Source organism: Nomascus leucogenys, chromosome X (genome assembly GCF_006542625.1).
Source record: "Nomascus leucogenys isolate Asia chromosome X, Asia_NLE_v1, whole genome shotgun sequence".
NCBI lineage: Eukaryota > Metazoa > Chordata > Mammalia > Primates > Hylobatidae > Nomascus > Nomascus leucogenys.
Genome location: NC_044406.1, coordinates 139,858,012 through 139,873,241, shown reverse-complemented (window position 1 = coordinate 139,873,241; position 15,230 = coordinate 139,858,012). Strand labels below are relative to the sequence as shown.

General features: G+C 36.5%; 1 protein-coding gene across 1 annotated transcript in view; it reads left to right on the top strand.

The window, feature by feature from the left end:
* F8 (coagulation factor VIII) overlaps positions 1–15,230 on the top strand; it is a 205,196-nt gene that overhangs the window by 82,975 nt on the left and 106,991 nt on the right. Inside the window, exon 13 of the mRNA XM_003279331.4 lies at positions 4,812–5,021. Within this exon, the coding sequence (XP_003279379.1) occupies positions 4,812–5,021 (210 nt within the window). The remainder of the gene's footprint in view (positions 1–4,811; positions 5,022–15,230) is intronic.

The following is a 15,230-nucleotide window of genomic DNA, read 5'->3' as shown; positions in this document are numbered from 1 at the left end:
TTGGGAGGCTGAGGCAGGAGAATGGCATGAACCCAGGAGGCGGAGATTGCAGTGAGCCAAGATCACACCACTGCACTCCAGCCTGGACAACAGAGGGAGACTCTGTCTCAAAAGAAAAAAAAAATCCTGAACAAAATGCATGGGAACCTTGAAAAGTTATAATGTGGGTTATACTCACCTACCAGAATATGGCATATGTTACAATTCTATGCCCCTCATCGCAAAGCTTTGGCCCTTTAACTTTGGGTTGAGCCTCATATTTAGCTTGAATTTCTAGTAATAGTGATATATTATTCTCCAGAGTTAAAGTCCTTTACTATCCATTATTCTAAAAATTTTAAGGTTGTTTAGTCCTTTGAGTTGCATTTTTATTTTTTACATAGTTCAGGGTATTGCTTTCCTTCTGAAGGATTCAGATTTCACATTTGTGCAAGAGTCTTAGTATTTAATTCTAGTGGCACAGAGCTTTTCCTTTTCTCCCTCTTCTCTCCAGCCTCATGGCTTTGGTTTAGAATTCCTTCAGCCTGATAGAATATTGTATTTTATAGTTTCCTTATTGTGTTATTTACTAGATATTTGTTCTTTTATTTTTTTCTATTCATAATTTCTCCATTTCCCACCACATCTTTTTCCAAGTAGGATGTGCACCTGCCACAGTATCTGGACAGTTAAACCATCCCATTTTCATGGAGATGGTGATTAAAACTAGAGAGATATAGTAACATAAGCAGAGCCAGAAAACAATTTCACTGAAGATGATATCTATATATATATTCCTCTGGGATTTCTAATATAGCTTTTGGTGGAGATAAGAGTCTGGAATTGAGAAAGAAGAGATTGGAGTTGAGAAAAAGAGTCTGAGAAAGCACAGAGAGAGACACAAAGGCAGAGACCAAGAGACACAGGGGAAGGATCTTCAGAGGAAGAGTCCAGGGAGAAAGATGCTAAGACAGAGGGATAAGAAAAGAAGAAAAAAAAGGGCCAGGAGGAGAGAGACCCAAACCATAAATCACTCCTATTTCCATTAGCAGTAAAATTGATAATCTATTTTCATACAATGAAATACCATGTGACAATGAAGATTCACAATATGAATAAGTATCACAAAGACAATTTTTAGTAAAACGGTAAGTGTCAAAAGAATATATACAGTATTACATTATTTACATAAAGTTCAAAAATGGGCAAAATTAACTTATATAGTTTAGGGATACAGAGGAAGAAAAGTATAAAGGTTAGTAAGGACATGATTATAATAAAAGACAAGATAGTGGCTACCTCTTAGAAAGAGTTCATTTGAGAATAAACACGTGTTTTGTGGGGATAGCAGTAACATTGTATTTCATGACCTAGATGTTTGTTTTATAATTTTGTGTTTTAAAAAATTGTAGGATTTATTATTTATTTTGTAGATGGATCCTACAAACGATAGGGAAATTGCAGTAGGAATGAAGAGGAAGGAACATGTGCAGGATTTGTTTAGAAGATAGAATGCACATGATTTGGTAAATAATTAGCTATGTTTGGTAAAGGACTAAGAGGATTTGAGGATGATTACCAAATTTCTGATGTGGGTAACTAGGAGAAGAGACAGACAAAATGGAATAAAGTGTATTTAAAGAAATGATAGCAAAAAACTTTCCAAATCTGGAGAAAGATGTAAATATCCACGTACAAGAAGCTCAAAGATCTCTAGTCAGATTAGATTCAAACAAGACTATATGAAGACACATTACAATCAAACTGTCAAATATCAAAGACAAAGAGAGAATCCTGAAAGCAACAACAAAAAAGCAGCAAACCACATACAAGGAAATTCCAATAAGGCAGAAACTTTACAGGTCAGAAGAGGGTGGGATGATATATTCCAAGTACTGAGAAAACTTTACCTAGAAAATGTGTCCTTCAGAAATGCAGACAGATAAAGACTTTGCCACACAATTCCAGTTAGACAAGAGAAATAAAGACATCTATTGTACACTATGGTGACTACAGTTAATAAATTACTCGTTCCAATATGTACATATATAAACATTGTGATGTATATCATAATATATTCTATTTTTCCCTTTCAATTAAAAAATAAATTTAAAAAGACTGGATAGAGAAGCATCAGCCATTCTAGTAATTAAGCCTGAGGAAGCTTACATTCCAGTGATTTCAGATAACCATTATGCAAGTTAAGGAATAAACTGGATAGGATGATATTAAAAAAACAAAACCACCAATGAGATACACCAGAATGGCTAAAATTAAAAAGACTGTCCATACCAAGTATTGGTAAAGATGTAGAGTAATCAGAACTCTCATACATTTCTGGTCAGGATGGAAATTTGTGCACTTACTTTGGGAGTATCAAAAGCCAAACATAGGCATACCCTATTGACTCAGGAAATCCACTCCTAGTATATGCCTGTTATGTCCTGAATCACGTCCCCTAGAATTCATATGCTGAAGCCCTAACACTAGTATTTCAGAATGTGACTGTATTTGGAGATACGGTCTTTAAGGGGTTTATTAAGTTAAAATGAGGTTGTTACCATGGGCCCTAATCCAATATGACTAGTGTCCTTATAAGAAGAGGAAATGAGGGCCGGGCGCGGTGGCTCACGCCTGTAATCCCAGCACTTTGGGAGGCCAAGGCGGGCGGATCACGAGGTCAAGAGATCGAGACCATCCTGGCCAACATAGTGAAACCCCATCTCTACTGAAAATACAAAAATTAGCTGGACATGGTGGCGAGCTCCTGTAGTCCCAGCTACTCGGGAGACTGAGGCAGGAGATCGCTTGAACCCAGGAGGTGGAGGTTGCAGTGAGCCGGGATCATACCACTGCACTCCAGACGGGCAGACAGACCGAGATTCCATTTCAAAAAAAAAAAAAGAAGAGGAAACGTGTACACACAGAGACACCAGGAATGCATATTCAGAGAGGAAAGACCAAGCCAAGGAGAGGCCTCAGTAAAAACCAAACCTGCCAATATAAAATCAAAATTCCTTGATCTTGGAATTTTAGTGTTCAAAACTGTGAGAAAACACATTCCTGTTATTTAAACCTCCCAGTCTGTGGTATATCGTTATGGCAACCCTAGCCACTAGTACATCACCCAAAAGTAGTGTGTATATATTTCACAAAAGACATGTAACTATTTAATCCATGTGGAGTGTCAAAAGGCAAAAATACAACAAATGTATTTTAAAGATTATAATTGGCTTTTATACATGATTCTGGAATCAGATAGCCCTCAGAACCAAATACAGAACAGCAGCCAGCAACATAATATGGATAGAAATTGGAAGTGAGGTTTAGAGACAGCTTAATTGATTACAGTTGGGCATTTTTGCCTTATTTGAAGCTGTTAGTTGCCTGCAATTGATGGAAGTTCAGCTGCTATAATCGGCTGAGACTGAGCTGCTTGTTATAAAAGCATATTCCTAAATTAGGCTTTCAGTTATTCATCAACTAAGCCAGGCTGCAACTTTGTTGTGCAAGGACTCAAGTGCAAAGGTACCCTTAGGCAAAATTCAGGTTAATTTAAAAGGACTTTACTTTTATTAGTTATGTGAAATGAAGTGGAATCTATTTTTTCCAAGTGGATAGTCATATTTTCTATTATCATTTACCAAATAGCTGATTTTTTCCTGTACTGGTTGGAGATGCTGCCTTTATTATATATTAAGTTTCCACTTACATCTTGTCAGTTTCTGGACTCTATATTCTGTTTTATATATTTATCTATTCTGCATTAAGACTGCATTTTTAATTATAATAGCTTTATAATATCTCTTAATGCTGTATAGGAAAAAAACTTCAATTACTAATTAGTTATACTAAGCCAATGTCTGAGTATTGCTTAGTGGTTTGTGGGCAACCATCTTACACAGTACCTAGTAACAGAGTAGACAAGTGTTTATTGAATGGATGGATGAATGGATGTGTGGAAGAGGCTTTCAGAAACAATTCCTTTTATAGACTAAGGCCAATGTTACTTTTGCTTAGCTCTTTCGTTTGAAATAATTTAAAATGTACAGAAAAGTTACAAGAATAATACATGGAACTTACATACACCCTTTACCCAGATTCACAAATGTTTAACATTTTGCAATTTTGTTTTTCATTTTCTTTTCTTTACATACACACTTCTGTTACTTATTTTCTATTTGAAAATTAGTTGCAGACATCACATCCCTTTACCTCTCAGTACTTTAATACACATTTCCTGTGAATAAAGATATTCTTTTACATAACCAGAGTGATGCTATGAAATTACAGACACTTCAAATTGATAAAACACATTTCTGTAATTTACAACTGGTATTCCAGTTGTATCAACCAATGCTGTCATTTATAGCATTTTCTTCCTTGAGGTACAGGGATCTAGTACAAGTAACTACTTGTCCCACTTCTTTCATTTCCTTGAATCTGAACCTTCATCAGATGGTAACTTTAAGCACCCAAAGGTTTTTTTCTGGTTTCTTCTCTGTGTAGTCATTATTTTCACCCTTGCAACTAATAAACGGTTTGAAGGGATATACTTTAAGACCATGCAAACATCCTGCTACTCATCAAAATGCCCCCCATATAACATCCAAATTAATCTTTATCATGATGGTTTATGACTGTCTCCTCACATTGGGATTGGGGCCCAACTGATTATTAACAATCTACTTTTTTGGAAGATATAATATCTCTTCCTGGGAATAAGATAATGGGCATAACATATAATAATTCCTAATTGTATCATGACAATCACAATCCAAAATACCAAATCTGTGATATGACTAAATCTCTTTTCCCCATTGTTTTTGCAGGCATCAATGGCTATGTTTTTGATAGTTTGCAGTTGTCAGTTTGTTTGCATGAGGTGGCATACTGGTACATTCTAAGCATTGGAGCACAGACTGACTTCCTTTCTGTCTTCTTCTCTGGATATACCTTCAAACACAAAATGGTCTATGAAGACACACTTACCCTATTCCCATTCTCAGGAGAAACTGTCTTCATGTCGATGGAAAACCCAGGTTAGTTATGTATATTTTTCTTGTACCAACAGCTGTGAATGCTTCACTAGCCATTCATATGCTCTTTGCCCACTAGCTCACATTTGGGCAGATATGAAACGGTTCAAGTGATTCTGGTAATTGCAAGGCATTTTAATGACAGCACCAGCTCAAGTATTTAACTTAAAAGTCTTTGCTCTAACAACGATAGACTGGATTAAGAAAATGTGGCACATATACACCATGGAATACTATGCAGCCATAAAAAATGATGAGTTCGTGTCCTTTGTAGGGACATGGATGAAACTGGAAAACATCATTCTCAGTAAACTATCGCAAGGACAAAAAACCAAACACCGCATGTTCTCTCTCATAGGTGGGAATTGAACAATGAGAACTCATGGACACAGGAAGGGGAACATCACACTCCGGGGACTGTTGTGGGGTGGGGGGAGGGGGGAGGGACAGCATTAGGAGATATACCTAATGCTAAATGACGAGTTAATGGGTGCAGGAAATCAACATGGCACATGGATACATATGTAACAAACCTGCACATTGTGCACATGTACCCTAAAACCCTAAAGTATAATAAAAAAAAAAAAAAAAAAAAAAGTCTTTGCTCTAAAAAGTGTCTTCACATGCCAAGGGCCAATTTTTACAATTTTTATGGATACATAATAGTTGCGCCTATTTAGGGGGTACATGTGATATTTTCATACAAGCATACAATGTGTAATGATCAAATTAGGGTAACTGGGATATTCATCACCTCAAAACTTATTATTTGTGTTAGGGACATTCCAATTCCACTCTTCTAGTTATTTTGAATTACACAATAAATTATTGTTAACTATAGTCACCCTACTGTAATATTGAACACTACAACTTATTCCTTCTATTTAAGTGTAATGTTATACCTATTAATCAACCTCTCTTCATTCCACCCCACCGCCCCCCATACCATTCCCAAACTCTGTTAAGCACCATTCTACTCTCTGTCTCCATAAGATCCACTTTTTAAGCTCTCACATGTAAGTGAAAACATGTGATATTTGTCTTTCTATGCCTGGCTTACTTCACTTAACATAATGACATCCAGGCTCATCCATGTTGCCACAAATGACAGGATTTCATTCTTTTTAATGGCTGAGTAATATTCTATTGTGTATATATACCACACTGTCTTTATCCATTCATCTGTTGATGTATACTTAGGTTGATTTTATATCCTAGCTATTGTGAATGCTGCTGTAATAAATGTTGGTGTGCAGCTATCTCTTTGATACACTGATTTCCTGTCTTTGAATATATATCCAGCAGTGGGATTGCTGGATCACATAGTAGTTCTATTTTTAGTTTTTTGAGGAACCTCCTTACTCTTTTCCACAGTATTTGTACTTATTTACACTCCCACCAACAGTGTACAAGCATTCCCCTTTTGCCACATCCTCACCAGCATTCATTAATTTTTTTTGTCTTTTTGATAAAAACCATTTAACTGGAGTGAAATATCTCATTGTGCTTTTGGTTTGCATTTCTCTGGTAATTAGTGAGGTTGAGCAGTTTTTCATATACTTGTTGGCCATTTGTATGTCTTCTTTTTTTTTTTTTTTTTTTTGAGACAGAGTCTTGCTCTGTAGCCCAGGCTGGAGTGCAGTGGTGCAATCTCGGCTCACTGCAAGCTCCGCCTCCCGGGTTCACGTCATTCTTCTGCCTCAGCCTCCCTAGTAGCTGGGACTACAGGTGCCCGCCACCACGCCCAGCTAATTGTTTGTATTTTTAGTAGAGGCAGGGTTTCATCGTGTTAGCCAGGATGGTCTCGATTTCCTGACCTCGTGATCCACCCACCTCGGCCTCCCAAAGTGCTGGGATTACAGGCATGAGCCACTGTGCCCGGCCTGAATGTCTTCTTTTGAGAAATGTCTGTTCAGATCTTTGTCCATTTTTAATAGGGTTCTTTGTTTTTTTGCTATTGACTAGAGTTTCTTATATATTCTGGTTATTAATGCCCTCTCAGTTGTATAGTTGGCAAATATTTCATGCCATCCTATAAACTGTCTCTTCACTTTGTTCATTGTTTCCTTTGCTGTGCAGAAGCTTTATGGCTTGATATAATCCCATTTGTCTACTTTTGCTTTAGTCCCCTGTGCTTTTGAGGTCTTACCTGCAAAATCTTTCCCAGACCAATATCCTGGTGCATTCCCCCAATGTTTTCTTCCAGTAGTTTCATACTTTCAGGTTGTATATTTTAGTCTCTAATCCATTTTGATTTGATTTTTGTATATAGTGAGAGATAGGGGTCTAGTTTCATTCTTCTGCATGTGGATATCCAGTTTTCCCACACCATTTATTGAAGAGACTATTCTTTCACCAGTGCATGTTCTTGGCACTTTGTCAAAAATGAGTTGACTATAAATGTGTGGATTTATTTCTGGGTTCTCTGTCGTGTTCCACTGGCATATATTTCTGGTTTTATGCCAGTACCATGCTGTTTTGGTTACTACAGCTTTGTAGTATAGTTTCAAGTCAAGTAGTGTCATGCCTCCAGCTTTGTTCATTTTGCTCAGGATTATTTGGCTGTTTGGGGTCTTTTGTGGTTCCATACAAATTTTAAGATTCTTTTTTCTATTTCTGTGAAAAACTTCATTGGTATTTAGATAGGTATTACATTAAATCTGGTAGCATTGATATTTTAACAATATTAGTTTTTCCAGCCCATTAAAATGAGATAGATACCTTTTCATTTTTTTGTGTGTTCTTCAATTCCCTTTATCAGTATTTTAGTTTTCATTATAGAGATAACTCAGCTCTTTGGTTTAATTTATTCCAAGATATTTATTTTTATCATAGCTATTGTAAATGATTTTTTAAAAATTTCTTTTTAGGTTGTTAGCTCTTGGTATATAGAAATGGTACTGATTTTTGCATGTTGATTTTGTATCCTGCAACTTTACTGAATTTGTTTACCAGTTCTAATAGTTTTTTGATGGAGTCTTTAGTTTTTTGTGAAATATAAGATTATGTCATCTATAAACAAGGAGAATTTGACTTCTTCCTTTCCAATATGGATACCCTTTATTTCTTTCTCTTGCTTACTTGTTCTGGCTTGGACTTCCAAGACTACATTTTATAGAATTGGTGAAAGTGGGCATCCCTATCTTGTTTCAGATCTTAGAGGAAAGGCTTTTGGTTTTCCACATTTGGTATGATATCAGCCATAGTTTGTCATATATGGCCTTTATTGTTTTGAGGTATGCTTTCTATACCCAGTTTGTTGCGAGTTTTATCATGAAGGGATGTTGAATTTGATCTTTTTGGCATCAATTGAAATGATCGTATGTTTTGTCCTTCATTCTGTTGATATGATGTATCACATTGATTCATTGATTCATTTCCATATGTTGAACCATCCTTGTATCCCTGGGATGAATCCCCCTTGATCATGATGAATGATCTTTTACTGTGTTGTTGAATTTGGTTTGCTAGTATTTCGTTGAGGATTTTTGCATCAATGTTCATCAGAGATATTGGCCTGTAGTTTGTTTCTGTGTATGTGTGTGTCTTTGTCTGGTTTAGTTTCAGGGTAATTCCACTGGCCTTGTGGAATCAGTTTGGAAGTATTTTTTCCTCCTTGATTTTTGGGATAGTTTGTGGAGAGTTGGTATTAGTTCTTTTAAAAAAAATGTTCAGTAGAATTCAGCAATGAAGCCATCAGGTCCTGAGCTTTTCTTTGTTGGGAGACTTTTTATTACTATTTCTAGCTCATCCCTTGTTATTAATCTATTCAAGTTCTTTCTTTCTTCTTTCCTTCTTTCTTTCTTTCTCTCTCTCTTTCTTTTTTTTTTTTTTCAGTCTTGTTCTTCACCCAGGCTGGGGTGCAGTCAATCTCAGCTCACTGCAACCTCTGCCTCCCAGGTTCAAGTTATTCTTGTGCTTCAGCTTCCCAAGTAGCTGGGATTACAGGTGTGCACCACCACACCTGGTTAATTTTTGTATTTTTAGTAGAGACGGGGTTTTGCCATGATGGCCAGGCTGGTCTCGAACTCCTGGCCTCAAATGATCCACCTGCCTTGGCCTCCCAAAGTGCTGGGATTACAGGCATGAGCCATTGTGCCTGGCCCAAGTTTTGTATTTCTTATGTTTAATCTTGGTAAGTTGTGTATGTGTAGTAATTTATCCATTTCTTCTACGTTTTCCAATTTATTGGCATATATTCCCTCGTAGTAGCTTTTAATGATCCTTTGAATTTCCATGGTATCAGTTGTAATGTCTACTTTTTTGTCTATGATTTTAATTATTTCTGTCTTATCTTTTTCTTTTCTTAGTCTGACTAGAGGTTTCTCAATTTTGTTTATCTTTTCTAAAAACCAACTTTTCATTTCACTGATCTTTTTTACTGTTTAGTTTAAACTTCATTCATTTCTGCTTTCATTTTTATTATTTCTTTCCTTCTGTTAATTGTGGGTTTGGTTTGCTCTTGCTTTTCTAGTTCTTTAAAATGCATCATTGTGCTGTTTATTTGAGGTCCTTTTACTTTTTTGATGTAGGCATTTATTGTTGTAAATTTTCCTTTAGTCCTGCTTTTGCTGTATCTCATAGGTTTTGATATGTTGTATTTCCATTTTCATTTGTTTAAAAAAATTTTTAATTTTCTTCCTAATTTCTTCATTGACCCAATGGTCATTCAGAAGCATGTTTTTTAATTTCCATGTATTCGTATAGTTTCCAAAGTTCCTCTCATTACTGATTTCTGGTTTTATTCCATTAAGATCAGTAAAGATACTGGATATGATTCCATTTGGGAAGAATATTTTTAATTGTTTTGTGGCCTAATATGTGATCTGTCTGAGAATGTTCCATATGCTGAGGAGAAAAAAATGCGTATTCTGTGGCTGTTGGATGAAATATTCTGTAAGTGTCTATTAGGTCCATTTGGTCTATAGTGCATATTAAGTGTGATGTTTCTTTGTTAATTTTCTATCTAGTAATCTATCTAGGGCTGAAAGTGCATATTGAAATACCCAATTATTGTAATGGGGTCTATCTCTCTTTTTAGCTCTAATAATATTTGCTTTATGTATCTCAGTGCTCCAGTGTTGGGTGCATATACATTTAGATTTATTATATCATCTTGCTGAATTGACCCCTTTATCATTAAGTAATGACCTTCTTTGTCTCTTTTCACTGTTTTTGAATTGAAGTCTATTTTATCTGATATAGCTACTCCTGCTTTTTTGTTTCTATTTCCATGGAATATCTTTTTCCATGCCTTCATTTTCAGTCTTCATTTCTTTATAAGGTAAAGTGAGTTTCTTGCAGACAGCATATGGTTGAATCTTGTTTTCATCCATTCAGCCACTCTATGTCTTTTCATTTGATAATTTAGTTCATTTACACTCAATGTTACTATTGTTAGGTAAGCAGTTACTAGCGCCACTTGGTTATTTGATTTGTGGTTATTTTGTTAGTCTTATCTTCTTCCTTTCCTGTCTGTCTTTGTATAAAAGTGACTTTCTCTAGTAATATGTTTTAGTCTCTTATTTTTTGTGTGCGTATCTATTATAGGTTTCTGCTTTGTAGTTATCATGAGGCTTGTAACATTTTTTAACCAACTATTTTAAAGTGATGACAACCTAACTCTGATCGCAATTCAAAGGAAAAAAAAGCAAAGAGACAACTAAAAACTATCTTTTTAAGTCCATCCCCTGCCTCTTTTTGACTTTTTGTTGTCTCAATTTATGTCTTTTTACATTGTCTATCTCTTAACAAAATTTTATATTATAGTTACTCTTATTTTTGTTAGGCTTCTCTTTTAGTCTTCATACTAAAGATATGAGGAGTTTACCCACTGCAATTACAGTGCTAGTGTATTCTGTATTTTTCTGTGTACTTACTATTGCCAGTGAGTTTTGTGCCTTCGGATCATTTCTTCTTGCTCTTTACCATCCTTTTCTTTCAGGTTGAAGAACTCTGTTTACCCTTTTTTATAAGATAGGTCCAGTGTTGATGAAATTCCTTAGCTTTTATTTGTCTGGAAAAGTCTTTATTTCTCCTTAATGTTTGAAGAATTACTTTTCTGGATATAATATTCTAGTTTAGAAGTCTTTTGCCTTCAGCATTTTGAATAAGTTATCCCATTTACCCTTGGCCTATACGGTTTCTGTTATTATGTCTGTTGCTAGACATATTGGAGTTCCTTTACGTGTTATTTGCTTCTTTTCCCTTACTGCCTTTAGATACTTTGTTTGACCACTAAGATTTCATTATTATGTGCCTTGAGGTAGTCTTATTTGGGTTGAATCTTCTTGGTGTTCCTTGAACTTCTTGTGCCTGGATGTTCGTATCTTTCTCTTGGTTTGGAAAATTCTGTCATTCTTTTTTTTTTCTTTCCAACTTTATTTTAGCTTCAGGGGGTACATGTGCAGGTTTGTTACATGGGTAAATTGCATTTCATGGGGGTTTGGTGTACAGATTATTTTGTCACCCAGGTAATAAGTACTGAATAGGTAGTTTTTTCATCCTCACCCCTCAACCCTCAAGTAGGCCCCAGTGTCTATTATTCTCTTCTTTGTGTCCATGTGTACTCAATGTTTAGCACCCACTTATAAGTGAGATCATGCAGTATTTGGTTTTCTGTTCCTGCATTAATTCGCTTAGGATAATGCCTCCAACTCCATCCATGTTGCTGTAAAGGACATGATCTTGTTTTTTGTGGCTTTTGTTCCCATTGCTTTTGGTGTTTTGGACATGAAGTCCTTGCCCATGCCTATGTCCTGAATGGTATTTCCTAGGTTCTCTTCTAGGGTTTTTATGGTTTTAGGTCTAACATGTAAGTCTTTAATCCATCTTGAATTAATTTTTTTATAAGGTGTAAGGAAGGGAAACAGTTTCAACTTTCTATATATGGCTAGCCAGTTTTCCCAGTACCATTTATTTATTAAATAGGGAATCCTTTCCCCATTGCTTGTTTTTGTCAGGTTTGTCAAAGATCAGATAGATGTAGATATGTGGCATTATTTCCGAGGGCTCTGTTCTGTTCCATTGGTCTATATCTCTGTTTTGGCACCAGTACCATGCTGTTTTGGTTACTGTAGCCTTGTAGTATAGTTTGAAGTCAGGTAGCATGATGCCTCCAGCTTTGTTCTTTTGGCTTAGGATTGACTTGGCAACGCGGCCTCTTTTTTGGTTCCATATGAACTTTAAAGTAGTTTTTTCCAATTCTGTGAAGAAAGTCATTGGTAGCTTGATGGGGATGGCATTGAATCTATAAATTACCTTGGGCAGTATGGCCATTTTCATGATATTGATTCTTCCTATCCATGAGCATGGAATGTTCTTCCATTTGTTTGTATCCTCTTTTATTTCATTGAGCAGTGGTTTGTAGTTCTCCTTGAAGAGGTCCTTCACGTCCCTTGTAAGTTGGATTCCTAGGTATTTTATTCTCTTTGAAGCAATTGTGAATGGGAGTTCACTCATGATTTGGCTCTCTGTTTGTCTGTGATTGGTGTATAAGAATGCTTGTGATTTTTGCACATTGATTTTGTATCCTGAGACTTTGCTGGAGTTGCTTATCAGCTTAAGGAGATTTTGGGCTGAGACAGTTTGGTTTTCTAGATATACAATCATGTCATCTGGAAACAGGGACAATTTCACTTCCTCTTTTCCTAATTGAATACCCTTTATTTCCTTCTCCTGCCTGATTGCCCTGGCCAGAACTTCCAACACTATGTTGAATAGGAATGGTGAGAGAGGGCATCCCTGTCTTGTGCCAGTTTTCAAAGGGAATGCTTCCACTTTTTGCCCGTTCAGTATGATATTGGCTGTGGGTTTGTCGTAGATAGCTCTTATTATTTTGAGATACGTCCCATCAATACCTAATTTATTGAGAGTTTTTAGCATGAAGGGTTGTTGAATTTTGTCAAAGTCTTTTCTGCATCTATTGAGATAATCATGTGGTTTTTGTCTTTGGTCCTGTTTATATGCTGGATTACATTTATTGATTTGTGTATGTTGAACCAGCCTTCCATCCCAGGGATGAAGCCCACTTGATCATGGTGGATAAGCTTTTTGATGTGTTGCTGGATTCGGTTTGCCAGTATTTTATTGAGTATTTTTGCATCAATGTTCATCAAGGATATTGGTCTAAAATTCTCTTTTTTTGTTGTTTCTCTGCCAGGCTTTGGTATCAGGATGATGCTGGCCTCATAAAATGTGTTAGGGAGGATTCTCTCTTTTTCTATTGATTGGAATAGTTTCAGAAGGAATGGTACCAGTTCCTCCTTGTACCTCTGGTAGAATTCAGCTGTGAATCCCTCTGGTCCTGGACTTTTTTTGGTTGGTAAGCTATTAATTATTGCCTCAATTTCAGAGCCTGTTATTGGTCTATTCAGAGATTCAAATTCTTCCTGGTTTAGTCTTGGGAGGGTGTATGTGTCAAGGAATTTATCCATTTCTTCTAGATTTTCTAGTTTATTTGCGTAGAGGTGTTTATAGTATTCTTTGATGGTAGTTTGTATTTCTGTGGGATCGGTGGTGATATCCCTTTGTCATTTTTTATTGCGTCTATTTGATTCTTCACTCTTCTTTATTAGTCTTGCTAGCAGTCTATCGATTTTGTTGATCTTTTCAAAAAACCAGATCCTGTATTCATTGATTTCTTGAAGGGTTTTTTGTGTCTCTATTTCCTTCAGTTCTGCTCTGATCTTAGTTATTTCTTGCCTTCTGCTAGCTTTTGAATGTGTTTGCTCTTGCTTCTTTAGTTCTTTTAGTTGTGTTGTTAGGGTGTCAATTTTGGATCTTTCCTGCTTTCTCTTGTGGGCATTTAGTGCTATAAATTTCCCTCTACACACTGCTTTGAATGTGCCCCAGAGGTTCTGCTATGTTGTGTCTTTGTTCTCATTGGTTTCAAAGAACATCTTTATTTCCGCCTTCATTTCGTTATGTACCCAGTAGTCATTCAGGAGCAGGTTGTTCAGTTTCCATGTAGTTCAGCAGTTTTGAGTGAGTTTCTTAATCCTGAGTTCTAATTTGATTGCACTGTGGCCTGAGAGACAGTTTGTTATAATTTCTGTTCTTTTACATTTGCTGAGGAGTGCTTTACTTCCAACTATGTGGTCAATTTTGGAATAGGTGTGGTGTGGTGCTGAGAAGAATGTATGTTCTGTTGATTTGGGGTGGAGAGTTCTGTAGATGTCTATTAGGTCTGCTTGGTGCAGAGCTGAGTTCAATTCCTGGATATCCTTGTTAATTTTCTGTCTTGTTGGTCTGTCTAATGTTGACAGTGGGATGTTAAAGTCTCCCATTATTATTGTGTGGGAGTCTAAGTCTCTTTGTAGGTCTCTAAGGACATGCTTTATGAATCTGGGTGCTCCTGTATTGGGTGCATTTATATTTAGGATAGTTAGCTCTTCTTGTTGAATTGGGCAGGCCTGGTGGTGACGAAATCTCTCAGCATTTGCTTGTCTGTAAAGTATTTTATTTCTCCTTCACTTATGAAGCTTAGTTTGGCTGGATGTGAAATTCTGGGTTGAAAATTCTTTTCTTTAAGAATGTTGAATATTGGCCCCCACTCTCTTCTGGCTTGTAGAGTTTCTGCTGAGAGATCTGCTGTTAGTCTGATCGGCTTCCCTTTGTGGGTAACCCGACCTTTCTGTCTGGCTGCCCTTAACATCTTTTCCTTCATTTCAACTTTGGTGAATCTGACAATTATGTGTCTTGGAGTTGCTCTTCTCGAGGAGTATCTTTGTGGCATTCTCTGTATTTCCTGAATTTGAATGTTGGCCTGCCTTGCTAGATTGGGGAAGTTCTCCTGGATAATATCCTGCAGAGTGTTTTCCAACTTGGTTCCATTCTCCCCATCACTTTCAGTTACACCAATCAGATGTAGATTTGGTCTTTTCACATAGTCCCATATTTCTTGGAGGCTTTGTTCGTTTCTTTTTATTCTTTTTTCTCTAAACTTCTCTTCACACTTCATTTCATTCATTTCATCTTCCATCGCTGATACCCTTTTTCCAGTTGATCGCGTCAGTTACTGAGGCTTGTGCATTTGTCACGTAGTTCTTGTACCACAGTTTTCGGCTCCACCAGGTCCTTTAAGGACTTCTCTGCATTGGTTATTCTAGTTGCCCATTCGTCTAGTTTTTTTTCAAAGTTTTTAACTTCTTTGCCCTTGGTTCGAACTTCCTCGTTTAGCTCGGAGTAGTTTGATCTTCTGAAGCCTTCCTC